Source organism: Lytechinus variegatus, chromosome 1 (genome assembly GCF_018143015.1).
Source record: "Lytechinus variegatus isolate NC3 chromosome 1, Lvar_3.0, whole genome shotgun sequence".
NCBI lineage: Eukaryota > Metazoa > Echinodermata > Echinoidea > Temnopleuroida > Toxopneustidae > Lytechinus > Lytechinus variegatus.
This window is the reverse complement of record NC_054740.1, coordinates 8912917-8931122: the sequence shown is the minus strand read 5'-3', so window position 1 is coordinate 8931122 and position 18206 is coordinate 8912917. Positions and strand designations below refer to the sequence as shown.

The following is an 18206-nucleotide window of genomic DNA, read 5'->3' as shown; positions in this document are numbered from 1 at the left end:
AGAAAATGATTTGATATCGCAATTTTTTTCATGTACACTTGCTAAGAATACCACAAAGAGTTTCTATACCAAAAATTAGTACATTTGGAGCTTTATTTAGAGAGTTAGAGGAAAAAGTATGATTTCGCATACTAATTACGCATAAATTAGCATAATCACTTAATAGCGACTCGCACGAAAAAAATTACTATACAATCTTGGAGATTATGTCCCAGGCAACCAGCATGCCAATTTTCGGCGCGATCGTGCGGTCGATGGCCGAGATCTTAGGGGGGGGGCCCCCCCGGCCATATGAACTCCCAAAATACCCCGGCCTAGATAGGGTTAAGGTTGTGAAAGGGACAGAGTGTCTGTTACCAACACTTAATTTGAGATACTTCCAGTCATGAAAACAGATAATGACTGAAAAAAATATCAACATGTATTATGACTTTAAATTGAGATTATTTTTAATTACATGAAAACAGTTCAAGAATGAAAAAATATATATATATTTGGCATAAATGTATGTTACCAACATGTATTTTGACTTGAATTGAGGTATTTTCAATTACGTGGAAACAGTTCAAGAATGAAAAAAAAATATTTGGCATAAATGTATGTTACCAACATGTATTTTGACTTGAATTGATGTATTTTCAATTACATGAAAACACTTCAAGAATGAAAAAAAAATCTGTGGCATGAATATTGAATTTTAACAATGTGTAATATTTCTGTACTGCTTCTTACTAGGAATTATGATCAGTGTCTTTGACAGAAGCAAACCTCTGTTCCATATAGTTTAGCCTAAGTTGATGAAGTTGACTATTTAATGGAAAGATGCTGTGTGAGATTCAGGCTTAAACTTCTGCTTAGACTTTTGTAAAGGCTCCTCATACTTTATAGAGGTTCTTTGATAAAGTTGTAGTCTGACTCTTCATGTACATGTAATATGAGTGAAGCTGAATATCTAACAAAGTACATGTATATTAACAATTTGACTATAAGTATGTCTAATACTCCATGAATGTCTATCTTGAATACATTGTATATTGAAATCTTGATACCTGTTGTACATTTCTTTTCAAGAAAGATGTTTTATAAAAATTTATAGACATATACTCAGAACTTGAGCATTAAATCTATCAAGTTGATATTGAAATTCATCATTGTCTTTGAATTATTTTTAAAGCCTGTGTATAGCTTTGGTAAAGGGTCAATAATGTGGTTGATAATCGAATATCATCTAATATGGCAGTCTTACTGAAGCGTAGAGACCGTTAGATATTTTTCCAACTGCACTTCTCTGAGAAAATTTCAAATATTCAAATCTTGGATATATAGCGCCCTCTCTCGGCGATGCTTGTTTTAAATTAAAAAATGGGCATTCAAGCACTTATCTTATAAATTTAGTGATTAGATATCCAAAAGTTACAGACAAAGAACATATCTTGAAAGTTTCAGCCCATTCCATGATTTGGAATAGGATTTAATTGAAAGACAAAAACACACAGATATTTTAATTTGATCGGGTGACCCGATCAAGTTAAATTTCCATATAAAATCGCAAAATCTATCCCGTAAAACACATTTTCATTTCATATCCTCCACATCATAACTGTTATAGGGCATATCCATTCATATTAGCTAGCAATGAATTGGAATAGTGATAGGTGTATTTTGGTGGATTTACCAAAACTATACACAAGCTTTAAGGCATTTCACAATTCTTGCACACAAGTTGTGTCCTCCGATGAATGAACAATTTTCTACTTTATTTGTACTTTTCACTGTTTCTCTTGTATTCTATGTATTCTGTCATTTCTGTGTAATTTCAAACCTTATTCAAATTCTTATTCTTCCCTGTACTTGGGATTGATAGTTCAGTTGAATATTAATTATCACTCGTGCATGTGCTTCATTTGATTTTTCTTGCAGATTGTAGACAAAAGTTTCCTGCCTGGCTACAGACTTGCAGGCCAGTACAGTGCAAAATGAAACATACTTTTTGTAATGATAATTAATTAGGCCCGCTTTTCGCTGCCTCTGGCAAGTGTGGTCAGATCGTATGAGCAGGCACTTTCATAACTTTTACAAGGGAAAGCAAAAATAAACATTGTGATATTAAAGTATGATTTGAAATTACTCTACTCACCGTAACGGTAACACGTAAAATCATAAATTAGATAGCCTATATTCCATCAAACTAATCTTAAATTTGGTATTTAGTGGAAGTTTTTGGAAACTTGTAAAATGTTGATTGAGAATGTTAATATTATACAATATTTCACCCAATTACAGGACACAATGAGACTTTATTTGTTGTAATATCCATGTTTCTCAATTCCCAATCGTATATTTTCACCATCAAATCACTTTTCAGCTTTCCCATGAAACTGCCCCACCATGTTACCACCAATGCCTTGAGTGCATGTCTGTATTATTGTTTTTCAGAAATGAAATTGGAGTTGAATTAAATTCCCAGGGGCCACTTCCATTGATGAGTGGATACCATGCGTGACCATGGGGTCTCAAAAAGCACCCTAAACACTATTTTCCATATTCTGAAAATGCACCACTTAACAAGTATTGGCGTGTGAAACCCTACCCTTAACAAGTATTGGAAACAACACGATACTCTAGGCAATTATTCCCTGAAATGGACCCCTAAACAAGTACAGCGATATTTTATTGTTATGTCACGGGTCCGTCGGTCGTCTGTCTAGCGCAAATCGGATTCATGTAGTGTTTGGGCAAAAAGGACATCCTTTATAAAACATTTAAATTTTGTTTTATCATCCCCGCAAATCTGACCCTAAACACGTAGCTTTCCTAGCGAAATAGATACCCTTTTTTCATTATTTTTGTGCTTTTGATACCCTTATCACGTTACGCACGTAATGTGCCCTGGCTATCTTAAAAAAGACATCCTTTTTATGCGTTTTTTTGGTCGTGCATGGTATCCACTCATCAATGTAAGTGGCCCCCCCCCTGGGATTAAATTGCAGTTCATTGTCATTTTATTCATGAAATCTTCATATTCAAATTGGCTTCCCCTGTGCATTAATGAACAAGAACCCTCTTCAAAATAAGAGTTTCCCATCTTGTTACCATGAACATAATTCCTTCTTTTTAGGAGTAGTAATTAGGGTATTCTAGGGTATTCATATTCTCTTTACCTTCATTTTTTGTGTGCATACATGTTATGTTTAACCAGGAAACATTCCTCACTTGCTGTATTGTACGAAGCTTGCACACAGAAAGGGCTGCTGCATTGTCAGGAGTTTGCACACTATTCTATTCTGCTTATTCATTCCTTTTCTGTTTTCTGCAACACTGCACAGAGCTACACAAAATGTGGTCGCTGCATTGTCAAGGAATAGTTCACATTAATACTAGGACAAAAGAAATATGCACAATTAAATTGATTTCTGTTGCTAGGCAATTAGGACAGCAGTCAGATAGTATGTTAGAAATTGGGATGTGTCAAGTACTGATTTTGGGTGATTATTGTGAGCAAGATACCCCGGGTAGGATACCATATTTAACTTTGGCTCTGGGTGAAGGTTAAGTTCACTTCCTCGTGTATGTGAGATGTTGGTGTGTCTCGGTCGAGACCAGTGTAAAGAAGGTTCAGAGGTTCCCCACCAGTATTTGCAGGCTGGCAAATCCTAAAATTCCTTTACATGGCTGCCTACACACCGAGATCAACAACAAGGGCAGGATTTACCTAGATATCAGTAAGTTTTATAACGTATTATTCTTTATAACTGTGGTATCTCAAAAGTCAGTGATGAATATTGTAGAATTTTTTCTCGCAATTATTCACCTAGGTTATAAGGTTTTATTCCCTTAAAATCTGGAAGCATTTGTAATTTTGTATTATGGGAGGATTATTTGTAATTTGATGTCAAGTTGATTTTACACAGTGTGACAGGTACGGTATAGGAATTACTAAAGGGGTACTCCCAGCTAAAAATATTCAAATTTGAATAAATACAGGCTAAGTTCGATTTCGGAGTCTGCAGGTCATAGGTCACACCTAATTTGCGAGTTGGTTTCCGCACGATAACTTATGAAATATTCAACAGATTTTTAAAAATTTGGGTGTATAGGTCTATGACACCAAAATACAGGATAAGCTCTAATTCGGAGTCCACAGGTCAAAGGTCACAGCTCATTAAATATGCTAGTTGGTTTCCGCATTATAACTTGTGAGATATTCAACAGATTAAAAAAAATTTGGGTGCGTAGGTAGATGACACTAAAATACAGACTAAGTTTGAATTCGGGGTCAGCAGGTCAAAGCTCACTATACATGCGAGTTGGTTTCCACATGATAACTTTGGAAATATGCACCAGATATTAAAAATGTTTGGTGTGTGGGTAGATGACACCAGAATACAGGCTAAGTTTGAAATCGGAGTCCGCAGGTCAAAGGTTACAGCTCATTATAGATATGCAAGTTTGTTTATGCATAGTTACTTGGGGAATAATCAACAGGTTTTAAAGAATTCTGGTGTGTGTAGGTAGATGACAGAAAAATACAATTATTGGTGTGTGTAGGATTCTGCACGATATTAAGTTCAGTCATTGAATTTCTGATCGCGTTAAGTGGGGGCATCTGTGTCCTTTGGACACATCATGAAACAATTATGATTTCGTGTAATGACATAAGGAGGCGCGATAGCTCAGTCGGTAGAGCGGGGGATTCGTATTCCGGTGACCCGGGTTCGATCCCACTTGGTGCGCTAGTGCCCTTTGGTAAAGCATTAATCCTCAGTACCAGGTCCTTCGGAGGGGACCTTAAGCCGTCGGTCCTCTGGTTGCTTGCTTACAAGCATTCATGCTTTCTTAGCAATCAGGTAAAAAATCACCAATCACTACATCAAATTTCTAGTTCTCTATTGATTCAAATCAACATTTTTTGAGATAGACTTGTCCTTTAATGTAAGAGGATTTCGATAAAGAAATTAAAGTAATTTTTAAAAATTAAAAAAAAAAGGATTTGTGACTGTTCGCTGTGTGATAAGTTTGTCAATGAAGCATAATGACATACAGAAAAAAATATTGAGGGGAGCTACAAAGTCCTAGTAAAATTTCTGGGGTTGCAACCTCCAGGACCCCCGCTTCTCAGAGCCATGGAATTATAATGTTTAGAATTCTCTTTAAGATTAAAAGTAAGATAATATTTTGTGAATTATAAGCAGATCTTAATTTGATTTAAATAGCATGTAAGAACTTAATACAAAGACAAAACAAGAAAAAAAAAGTATTGCTTTCTTTTTCTTTATTTAGTTATGCTTGCCACATCCAAATACAGTGTAAGTAGAAAAATATCATCTCTTGTGAATTTCAAAATAATAATACATCGAACAACATATCAATGAAATACAATGGAAGATTGTGATTCTGGAAGATTTTCAGAAGTAGCATAAAGAATGACTATGTCCTTTGTTATTCGAACATCATTACAAACAGGCAATAGTAGCATTAGCAAATTTCTCTATTAATTAAATCAGATGCAAATCTAAACCTCTTCTCCTTTACAAGCAAAATAATTGAGAGAATAAAGAATCTGAGAAACATGTAGATAAAAGGTCTTCTCAAAGGATATGAGTGCAGCAGGGCTTTGAACCAGTACCTTGTGGGTCAAAGTCCAGAGACTTACCCACTGGACCATAACACCTCTGGATACAATATATCTTTATTGAAGAAAATTTCATAGGCTGAAATTTAAATCGTATATATAAGAAATAGTAAATTGAAAGTAAAATGTCAACGATCAAAAGTCCATTTCATATGCAGACTTAAATTCATTTTAATTCATTTTCATTTTTTACTGTTGCTGCAAAAGTGAGATGCAAGGCATATGCATATATATTTGTAAATACATTGTCGACCACATGGACACATAACATTAAAACAATTAAGTAACATTCATATTCTGTTCCATTTGAACTTCACAAGAAAAAAATATAGACAAAATTATCTAAAGAATTCAAATAAGAACTAATATTGCTTTGAAAGAGAACAAAACTGGTCTCATTTTAAAATATGTAGAATATTTCAGTAAAAAAAATTCATCTCTTATATATACATATCATACAATAGAGTTTGTGGTACTAAAAAGTATTCATAGTTCCCAATCTACCAATGAAACTGTAATTGAAGTGCATTCCTAAATGAAAATGAGGGTCATCAATGTTTTTTTTTCATAACACAAATTTTCTAAGTTTAGAGCCCCTCTTCAATTTGATGCAAAATATGATACGCATATTCAATGCACGAGTGAGTAAAACTATTTTAAGAGAGAGGGCAACAAAATGCATTTCCTAGACAGTGACTGAGTTTTGAAAGGAAAATTACATTCCCATACAACACCTGAATAAAAATAGGAAATAATGTAGAAATAATAAACTATTTGTTTCAAATGGTGTTTGAATTTCCTAAATTGTACAAAACAAAGATGTTTTCTCTGCTGGAATGAATGCCTGGCATAGCAGTAGAGTACGAAGCTTCACCCACCACTTGTCAATCAGCCATGCATCAAGTCTATTGTATACTATTCTTGATGCTGTGATGGCATCTAGTGAAACAAATTTGATTTCTGAAATTATGGAATTGTAATTCCCCAGAAATAAACATATTGTTACAAGTTTGTTGCCCATTATACTTTAAGGTCTTATTAATAGGCAGACATCAATTTTTCTGCACATATTTAGAATGAAATCGATATTTTTATTGTTCAAAATGAAATCTGAAGTACAAATACTCCTAATTTTTGCCCAATTGATTGGCAGCCACTGTGCAGCACCAGATCAACGAGGTGTTATCCCTTAAATCATTGAACGCCAAACGGAAGCAGCAACTCCCATCTTTTAACGTCTTTTGGTCTGACGTGGTAGGACCAAATCTTTTAATTCTTAATCTTACATTTCATGCAGAAATAGCAAGAAATTTAATCATAAGTCATTTTTCAACCAACCTTCAAATAAAATTGGCAATAGGTTATCACACATAATATATTTTGCTCTAAGATGGCAATAAGCTTTGTATGAAAATACACCTTTTCTATTGGACAATTTTTATTTTTCATTTAATGAGCGAAACGTATTTCATATTAAATGAATCCTCTCATTTATATAAAGAGGGAAATTTCATACTTCATTGCATATCTGTTGGGCATCAATGGAAAACACAAGCAAATTCAAAGATAACAATATCTAACAGTAAAAAAATATTTAAAAAAATCATAGATACACTTGTGATTGATATCTATAACATATCTAGTTCTCTTTCTTTTTTTTCTTATTGAAAGTAAGACTCCTAGTACATGTCAGAGAAAAATAAGTTGGAAATTGAGGGAAATTCATTTACAACATCTCGATTGTGAATTTACCCCTCAGAACTATTTATTCCTTGAATTTAAAGTCCAAATATAAACAAATGAAGATAAATAAATGATGAATTTTACAACATACACTTCATATTGCTATTATTTACACTGTTACATTCTCAATATCATTACACAATGAATGAAGTCCCAACAGCATTTTTTGTAGCAACCTTACTTGGCTTCTTTCCTTGTTAATCCTCCCATTGCCACACATACAAAAAAAAAATGGTGAGTGGAAAAACTATGAAAGACACTGAATGGTTAACAGACTGCTAAAATATTTAGTTTAACAATGTCTTTACATGAAGGGTGTGGAATAGGCATTAAAGTGATTGGTTAACATTGGTTTGACTTTTAAAAAATCTGAGCTAGAAGGTCACACTTGTCACCTGTGTCTAGGATATGTTACAAAAATGAAGCCCAGAAAAAATTGCGTTCTAAAATAATTATTTAGTGCTTCAAAAATTGAAATATAAAGTGACCGGAAACACCATCTTAATTTCATCCCATACACTTATGTGTACTATTTAGGCGTCTATAAGACGCCTATTTACAAAATCGGGGTTTGCCTTGTAGTTTTAGCCTTTCATTCTCAATAATGGTTGTTTTCAGGGTTTATTAGTTCTAATACATGCACTGGTACACATATTTCATCTTGGTTTGAGAATTTTTTTAAATCCGCTGCTCACAAAGTTAAACAAAACCTTTAAGTTAAGTCAAATGAGTATAAGGGGGGGGGTAGCATGAAACTTAATTACAATTGATGCACATTTGCAATTTATGGATCAGTTTTAACCATAGCCATTAATTTCAAATTTCAATTAATGCATCGGATTCAACTATAGAAAAAAATTGAAATTTGCAAATTCAAAGTTTTAGTTAATTGATAAGTATTAACTTAAAATTGAACTCGAAATTTAACTCAAAATCTAATATCACATAATATCATTGAGAAAATGTAGGATAATCAAAATGAATCCACCTGGTATGGAGTATCACCTCTTTCAAAGATGGGCTTCTGGTTCAAAGTCTTTGGATGGAGGTCGCCATTTTTCACGGGGTTAGTTAAAATTGTGACGTCGGCGACGAACTACATCTCTAATACATGTACATATGCCTATTATACATTCTATTTTTTGAATAATAAATCAAATATACCGGTGCACATTAAACTCATTAAAATATTGATCCACAATTTGTTTTTTTTATTATATAGTTTTGAAATATGATTTGATGAATTTTGATAATAAATTTTACACCCACATCTACGATTTCAAAATTGGCAAATTATGGTTAATTTGCCAGTTTGCCAGTTTGGAAAATGTAGAATCTATAATGTAGATATCTACTTAGAGATGTAGTTCATCACTGACATCACAATTTGAACAAACCCCGGGAAAATGGCAACCTTCATCCAGAGACTTTGAACCCGAAGAATAACAATTATGAATAGGTGAAGCTCCTTACCAGGAAATCGGATTGGGGTATAAGTGCACTCATTTTGATTGCCCAGTATTTATCAATGATGTTGAGTTGTATGAGATTTTGAGTTTCATTTTCCTTTAAGTACATACATACTTAATCAAAGGAAAAGTTTGAACCAGACCAACTAAATTCAAATTTTGCAATTAATGAATCACTTTTTAACTCTAGAAAAGCAAAATCATGCTCTGTTTTGAGAAGCAGAAAAGCAATCAACTTCAAGATTGAAAATGAAGTTTAGGAACAATTTTAACCTGCAATTAGTTGTAAATTCCATGCAAAGCCTCAGGCTGCGACTGACACAACATTTTATCCAGCGACAATTGCTCTGGGCTGTATTTTGTCTTTAAGATATAGGGTTAGGGTTGCAATATGGTGTTATGTTAGGTTTAGGGTTAGGATAAAGTGTTTAAGTTGGTAAGTCCATTAGTGTGTGGAATTTACAGCAGAGCAATTGTCGCCAGAGCAATTGTCGCCAGAGCATATGCCATGGAACCAAAATAGAGCATCATGGTAAACAGTGATGATAGTGAATACATCCAAGGCAATATACATGTATAATTAACCAATATAGATGTCTACTCATTGACTACTGCATTAAAGAATACTTTTAGGATAATGATGCATGAACCTGACAGAGTAAAGCCTTTTGAACAACTGGCAACAATAAGCCTCCTATCTAAATAGTTGGATTATAAATAGCCTGACACCACAATAACTTCCATGATTCCATCATTTTCATTATTCATTACATTCTACAACAGACTCTTCATACACAGATTCCCAAAATACACTCGAAAGGTCAACAATGCAGAAGCTTCACCTGTCATTGTTTGAAATAGTCTTCGCAGCAGCAGCAGCATCTGTTCATGTCATTTGGTAAAATAACACAAAAAAATCGAAACCTACTTATTTTCTGTCTAATATCCTTTTTTAAACTTTTAAGCACTTGAGCAGAACTTTATTTTGTATTATACAGTGCTTTGGGCATATTATTTTAATGCATATATTATTATTTTCATCAAAGACACCACACATTTTATGTTCAATTCAGTAACATGCTGAGATATTACACATTGAAGAATGGAAGAAAGTTAAATAGAAAAGTATGAAAAGATACATGTATGAAGACACTTAGGAATGAACGCAGAATGCAGACAGGAGCTGCAATGATTTCTTATTTTAGAAATATTTTCCCCTCACACTCTAATATCTTGAATATCATAGTACAGTGTATCTAGTCAAGTCCATAATAACATTTTTTTCTTAATCAATGATTAATTGGACATATCTACAATTCTACATGAACAGATGTTTTTTTTGTTGCAGAGAAACGACATAACTGTTATACATGCATCCATCCACCATCTTTCAAGTCAATTTAACAACAGTCATCGTGGTACTAAGCCACATGTTTTCAATGGAGACCTTTGGATCTATGATCTATCTGTCACAGTGAGCACACACTCCTTATGGATTCTAGTTATCTATTTGATTTTCATGGTGCAATCCATGACTACACTACTGATTGCCGTAGGCAATAGAAGTTCATGTTCTTGTTGTTCCTCAGTGGTATAATGTCTTCAAGACAAACTAGGAATCACCACATCCTGCACCAGAGAACAAGCCAGGTCGAAGACATCATCATCGTGTGACTCCCCTAAGTCACCTGGAAGGGATCTGATCTGATGGTTCGGACTCTTGACCTTCAAATCAGGGGGTCGTGGGTTCAACACCCTGTCACAGCATTTATTACCTTTGCAAGAAGTCAATCCACGATGCTTTGCCGTAAACCCAGTTGAGATGTGTGTACCGGGCAGCAGTCCTTACTTGACTGCACTAGAAGTGATAGCTTGAACATGGCTTATGCCAATAATTGTGTGCCTCACAATAGAATACTTCTAGATAGACAATGCTATATATAGACCACAAAACACACCATATTCTTTTCATGCAGATATAACTCTAAAAGTTCATTATTCAAGTAGTATATAAAGCTGCATCAGATGTCATTCAAATCAACTTTAGAGCTATCAGAGAACTTCTCCTCAGTCAATACATCCTAAAACTCAAGGTGCAAGTGAAAGTTACAGAAACACTGACAAGATTGCTACTCTGCCATTGTCCTAGACATCTTTCATAATGTTTAAGAGTTTAAACGCTCTCCTCTTGTGGAAACTGCCACTCGGGGTTCCTGCCTCCGTCATACACAGCTCACCATGTTCGGTCGAGGAATCTCCTTGAGGGATGAAATAAGGCAATGGCAGATGGCAACTCCCGCTCCCGCCCTGCACGTCCCAATGTCCTGGACGGCTGACCAACTGAAAAAAAATAAATACAAGTAAAAGTAAAAAATGCAAAATTTGTATAGTGCTTAATACAATGTTTTTAAGGACTGCATCAGATAAGTGCCTTGCCAAAGAACATGAGCGCAGGGGTGGGATTTGAAACCGAGACATTGTGGTTCAAAGTTCAGAGACTTATCCACTGAGCTACAACACTACAACATCCTCTCATAATCTTAACTGAAAATTCTGGAACCTTCAAAAAAAGAACTTTTTATATTCCCAACAATAGAAATTATTTACCTATGTTATAATTATTGAATGAAATTGATTTCTGAACTATAATCATTGAAACCAGAAACAGGATTTGTGTGTCCCATCTCTTTTATTTCCCCATCTAAAAATCACCAATGGCTAATGGGTCCAGTAAAATACATTGAAAGAAAGGTTCTAAATGCCTAAAAAACATGTAGGAAATATGTAGTTCACAGTTGACTGCTCATGAGAAAGTAAGACTTGTCTTTACATAACAAACCTGCTAAATTTTTCTTTTCTCACCTGTTCGTTATAGGATCGTAGCATTCCACCGATGTGAGATAATTGGACCCGTTGTGTCCCCCGATGGCAAAAATCTTGCCCCCAAGAACGGACACACCTACCCCGCCCCTACTGGTGGACATGGGGGTCATGCTGATCCAGTCGTTCTTCTGGGGGTCGTAGCGTTCCACTGTGTTGAGGGGTGAGCTGTGGTCAAAACCACCTGCCAAAATAAAAATAGAGATACAGTCAAAGACATATACAAACCAAATGGATTCTCCGCTACACCCAGTCATAAGCCTCTTCCATTGCCAGACAAATGTTACACGCTTAATTACTAGAATTTAGACAAGAGACAAATACTATGCAAATACATTGAAATATTCAGCAATAAAAAAAAGTATTAAACATATTCCTGTGCAGGGTATACTGATATCTCATGTTTGTTTGATTTTACAAATATGTGTTTCAAATATGACAATTGTTTTGAATTCCATTTTAAATATTAAGATGACTTTTTCAACTTTTCACAGAAATTCTTGTCTACACATGGCAACATATTATGGGTTTAGAGCCGAGTCATCATATAATTTTCCTTGTCTTTTCATACATGTAGCAATTAGGGGAGTGTTTCATGAAAACATTTGTCAGTGATTTTAAACTACTGTAAATCCTTGCATCTGATTGGCTAAGAGCAAATCATTCATTTAAAATCACTGAGAAAACTGTCCATGAAAAGTTCTCCAAGGCATCTTGGGTTACATACCAATAGCATAGAGGAAACCATCGATGACTGCTGCTCCTCCCCCAGCTCTCCTGGTATTCATAGGTGTTATAATCGTCCACTTGTTAAGATGAGGGTCATAACGCTCACAAGAATTCAACGTGGATGATCCATCATTGCCTCCAACTACAAAACAAATCACATCAGAATATTTATTGGTAAAACAAGTCAGTAAGGAGTTTTATTATGTATTAGAGCAGAAAATATAATATTTTTTCATGTCATGTTATACTCCATGCTTGAAAGATATTTTAAAAAAATCTTTACTCTGCCATATTACACAGCTGCAGGTGTATGGCAAAAAAAAAACTTACATTTGCAACGTAGATAAAGCTCAATTCTGAAATTTGGAAATACTCATTTTAATACTTGAAATACATGGAAATCATCTTTGAATAGTGGCAAATCTGATCAATACATGTAAGTATTTGAAAACAAATCGATCTGTTTCAAAGTTTTGATTCTTTTCACTGTCATTCTGTATTTTTTCTACAAATGACTAAATCTGCTTTTGTAACCAAGATTTATGCAGACTTCTTGCATTAATCAAGCTGAATCTAGTGCATATATATCAGGAAAAGGTACGCAATGATTGCTTGTTTTTGTCACAAGGTACTTAGTTCATGTTTAATGCTTTGGTTTCAGCATTCAGTTTTGCAAAACCAACTCTGAGAATATGGGTCTCTACCAGGCCAGGGGGGTGTTTTACAAAGATTTAAGTATGACTTAGAGTCGCACCGAGATGCCTAGTTGCATGCAGTATAAAAGACATCACCCCATTGATCAGATCATGGCAAATAGGCGCACTACTGCGTATAGATCAATAAGAGTGCGCATTGCATATCGGGTACGGGTCGGCATTTAACTGCAACTTAGTCATACTTAAGTCTTGGTGAAACACCCCCTGGCCTCTACAGAATGTGGTAACTCTGTCACTAACGCAATAATTGCCTTTCTGTTTTTTTTTTTATCATTCCAACAGGGATACATTGGTGCATGCATGAATGCTGAAGAAGGATGACAGGCCTGTATTACGAAGGGCTTTGGAGTTTGAGATAGGTGATTTGAGGAGGGGATGGCCAAAGAAGACATGGTAGTTGGAAGTGGTGGAGGAGTATAGAATAGTGGGCCGAGGATGCACTGAATCAAGCAAAATGGAGGTGGGAGGTTCCCTGAGATGACTCTGGCCGTTCACAAGGACAAAACTAAATTTTGAGTATTTTGACTTCTGACTGACTGACACTCACCAGCATAGATCAGACCATTGAGAACAGCCACCGCCACACCACCTCGGGCACAGTTCATAGATTGAGCAAGACTCCAGGAGTTTGTCTGAGGGTCGTATCGCTCCACGTCACTGTAGCACAGGTTATCGTCCAGTCCTCCGATGGCGTAGATGGGAGTGCCCAACTGTGTTACACCAAGGCCTCTCCTGTGGTAAAAGCAAGTATGGAAAATACCAGGCTTTGGAAATTAGTACTTTAGTGCACCATGCCATGGATCCCCTCCTGGAAGACACTAAAAACACAATCCGATGATGTACATGTACTATCAAATCATGAGCCCCAGACTTTCCCCTCTCAGGCAAGCCATAAAGCCTACATGTATATCCACTTCTACAAATATTGCAGAAATGAATTTTTTTTATCGTACACTGTACTTCATTAATAGCAAGGAGCAAAGAAATGTTAAAATTTCTATTCCTTGATATTCTTGTGGTTCTAACCACATCTATGGTGGGGGGGGGGGATGTTGGGGCAAGGGACAACAATTTTTTTATTATCAATAAATATCAAAGCAGAAAGAGAATGAATAGACAAGGAATGGCTGTGTTATGTTATCTGTGCAATACCCTTATTTTCAATCAAAAAATGAATTGTTTCTTTTTTTTGGGGGGAGGGGGGGTGTAATAATGACCACCTTCCCCTCTATACCTTGGTGCTGAGTATATTTAAAAGATTACATATGACATACCTTGCTTTAGCCATGGGTGCTAGATTTGTCCATTTGTTTGTATGAGGATCAAACTTCTCTGCAGTGTTGAGATGGTCCCTTCCGTCAAATCCACCAACAGCAAAGATGTGACCAGCTGCAAAGAAAACAGACACAAGTACATTTACTTCAAATACTTGTAATTGTTTATAAAAAGGCAAATGTGAATTGTTAGGGATGTACATAAATGTATTGCAGCATTATGAAAACACCATTGTATCACAGGGCTTAAACCAATCCAAGACCATCTCACACCCTCTCATATTTCTTAGACATTTTTTTGTCCTTTTTCAAATATTTTATTTGTGCTTTTATACAGAAATGTACAACACCAAAATTTGACCTTCTCCTGACAGTATGGAAATTTGAGGGCTTTTATGGCATGAGAAAGTACATTTCAAGTTCCAAGTTGCAGAATGAAGTTAACACTTTACTGGTATATATCAATTCTTATCATATCATTCTCGTAGGAACAAACTCTTGACGTGTAATACTGATAAGAATTTGAAAGTCTTTTAGTGCGAAAATGAAGATAAAACCACATTTGCATGAAAGTCTTTTTCCACTCTCTTAAGTTATCTATACCTCAAACAATTTGATTGAAGTTTATTGTAACTATAGCTACATGTAAGGATGTGTATAATCATTATGTAAATATAAGTCAGATGGCTCCCTAAATGAACTTCCTGTTATTATGAATTGTGGGTAACAGAAGCCGAACTGAAACTTGATATGCAAAGTACATTTCCAAGTCAATGATACAAGCAGGATTACACAACAGAAATAGAATTGATATACAAAGTGCACGAACTGATTTTAACAAGAAATGGGTCAGAAAATGGATATCTCCAAAAAGAAATCCATTAAATACCAAACCTAAACTCTCCGTGACCTACTAATCTAACAACCTGACGTTATCATTATCATCGCCAAGACACAATAGTGGTCTCGACCTGATAAATCCTCAATGGCTGTTTTTCAGTTATGATCTATAAATACAAATCCCTCTACTGTATACATGTATATTAAGAAAACTGACTTTTCCATTTGACATCACAATGATTGCAGTTTGTTAAATGGCATGTTTTGTGTAAATGTAGAGATTTCTTTCAACTTTAGATGGTGTTTTTTTTTCAAATTCCAAAGCATTTATTTTTCTCCTATTATGTTGATGAACTCAGAACAGTTGATATGATATACATTTTTGTTCAACAACTTTAAACCTTTGCTTCAAGCTTGAACCTATTAAAATGACAATTTCTGACATCCTTTCTTTCTTCCTATTCTATATTAAATGTAGACATGTATTTATATGTGAAGAACAGAATAAAAAAAATGGTCTCATTTTGTTAATTTTCCACTTTGTGGATTGGTTTAATATATCTGTTCATGCTTCTTAATGGAGTATATACATTTCTGTATTTTTGTATAGGGGAAATCTGAACATACAGAAGAAAAATCCTTGCTTTCCAATGAACAAAAGCATTGAACTTGTAGTTTATTAACACACAAAAAAAACAAAGAATAGATGACACAATTGATATTTCTGCACTGGGAATACCTTGAAAATGTTATGTATTTGAGGTTTTTCTCAAAAATTCTTTTGGTTAGAGGTATTTGACTTACAGAGAAATCATAAGAAAATATTGAAGCCAAAAATATGATCTCCTTCAAAAATCTTTGTTAATTGTTATAAAAACATACCAGCCTACAAGATGCACTGTACTTCACCTTGCATAACAATGCCATAAAGACTTTGTAACAAGTCCATAACCAACAACATAAGTTACAATTATAAACCTTAACAATTGATGTTATAAACAGGATGGGGAACAATAAAAAAGGATTGAAAAGATGTCAATGCAAGATCGACCAACCGTCAGTCGCTGTGACCCCGACGTGCCTTCGTTTCATGCTCATCTCCGTGACGGGAATCCAACGATTGTTTCGCAGATCATAGCACTCGTTGGATTTGAAGGGGTCGCCCGTCGCTCCACGTCCGCCCACGACAAAAAGAACTCCTGAGATTGGAAATGGAAATAACAAAAGAAGGGAATTGTTTTAGATTGATGTAAAGTATTTTCAATATCAATGCTTATTCTATATGTTTTGTTAATAGTTTTCACAGGATTCTATAAATACAGCTATTTTATATCCATACATGTAGATGATGTAATGAAAAATGGCAAGAGGATAGTGAACTCTAATGCAATTATAACTGAATTTTTAGGATTATCATTTCTGAGAAGAGCATCATAACAAAGTGAGTTGTACCATTGTATTTGAATGAGACTGGTGTTTTCTGGTAAAGAATTACAAAGAAACCAACAAAGTTCTCTAAAGTTCTGGAAAGTACAGTTGCATCGCTTCTCAAAAAGTAGACCTATAAAATGTACTAAAGAAACCGTGAAAGTTTTAGTTGGAGTCTTAAAAGTTAATAGAACTTGGAAAAGTTTGAACAGAAAGGATATGGGAAGAATAAATTAGGGGCTGTGAATTTTCCAAAATGTAAAAAAACGTAAACATGACTATCTGATTGCGATTTTTTGCATGGCCAGCCCCCCCCCCCCCCCTTCAAAACCATTCCACGGCCACTGTAAATGAGGAATGAACACCAAATAAACATTTTTTTGTTGTTGATTTTATTTATTGTGATAAAAGAATACTAATTCAAAGCACATGTCCTTACTTTATTTCTGATTTTGGACCAATTGATCCAATAAAATTTTTCAAAAATGTAGTAAAAATCCCTGAACCAAAAGGAATACAAAACTGAAAATTACAAATAATTTCAATTCTTTACACATTTTTCAGATTCACAGACCAAGAATACAGATGCCTTTCTTTCTTTATCTGATAACCTCTCTCTATTTTTGTTCTGTTAATATCTCTATAACCTTTCAAGGTGATCCAGAATAGAATGGTATCTATAGCTATAAAAGGATGTTGGAGATTGATAAATTGCTCTCTATTCATCGAAGTAACAGATGAGTTTACAAAAAAGAAGAAATATTAAGTTTCCAAATGATAGGGGAAAAAATCCAGAGTTAATGACACTTTGTAATGGTAACAGAGCTGAGAGCTCAACAGCCATTCAGAATTAAATTGAGATTCCATGAGAGTATTCATGAATAGCAAAGTTTAAGTTTTAAGTTCGGGATGTGGGGGGGGGGCTAGAATTACAAAAATCCAAGATAAATGTGAATAACCTCCAACGATCCACATCTTGCAGAGAATACCAGTGATTCTCATGTAAAGATTGTCCTTAAATAGGGGTAGGGCCTATTATTTAGCCTAAATATTGTACATGAATATACAGTCAAACCTGTCTTAATAGTGGCCACATGTCTATTGTGAAAACCTGTCTTTAGTGGACACCTATTAAAATTGTCTTCCCCATAAGAAGGAATTTTGTTATAGAACCTGTATTTAATGGCCACCTGTCTCCAGCAGCCACTTTTTCTATTTCCCTGGGAGGCCATGATAGACAGGTTTGACTGTAATAAAATGAAAGGAATGTGGTGTTTCCAAATCAACAATGATTTTTTTTATGGCAATAGAATACATTTACATGACATTGTAAAATAAAAATAAACTTTCCATGGTCAGAGAGTCACACAATACTATATGTCTACCAATAGGCCTATATTCTAAACTTTGAAATTATATAATGCCACCCTAGGCCAACATGGCCTTGATGTCCTACATATTGGCAGACACTGTATTGTCCGTCAGTGCCCTCTCA

The 18206-nt window shown here is 34.9% G+C and overlaps 1 protein-coding gene and 1 long non-coding RNA gene across 6 annotated transcripts in view; one reads left to right on the top strand and one right to left on the bottom strand.

The window, feature by feature from the left end:
• Positions 1-5261: 5261 nt before the first annotated feature.
• On the top strand, positions 5262-9350 carry LOC121420141. The gene is made up of 2 exons (XR_005970711.1): positions 5262-7709; positions 8093-9350. It is a non-coding gene; the product is annotated as an uncharacterized LOC121420141 (long non-coding RNA).
• Positions 9351-9595: 245 nt separating this feature from the next.
• LOC121419827 (kelch-like protein 8) overlaps positions 9596-18206 on the bottom strand; it is a 60895-nt gene continuing 52284 nt past the window's right edge. For all 5 annotated transcript variants that reach the window (XM_041614398.1, XM_041614609.1, XM_041614539.1 and 2 more), the window contains exons 4-9: positions 16339-16482; positions 14444-14558; positions 13717-13901; positions 12452-12595; positions 11707-11908; positions 9596-11184 (exon numbers count right to left, since the gene is read on the bottom strand). In XM_041614398.1, the coding sequence (XP_041470332.1) occupies positions 11067-11184; positions 11707-11908; positions 12452-12595; positions 13717-13901; positions 14444-14558; positions 16339-16482 (908 nt within the window). In that variant the 3' untranslated portion in view covers positions 9596-11066. The remainder of the gene's footprint in view (positions 11185-11706; positions 11909-12451; positions 12596-13716; positions 13902-14443; positions 14559-16338; positions 16483-18206) is intronic.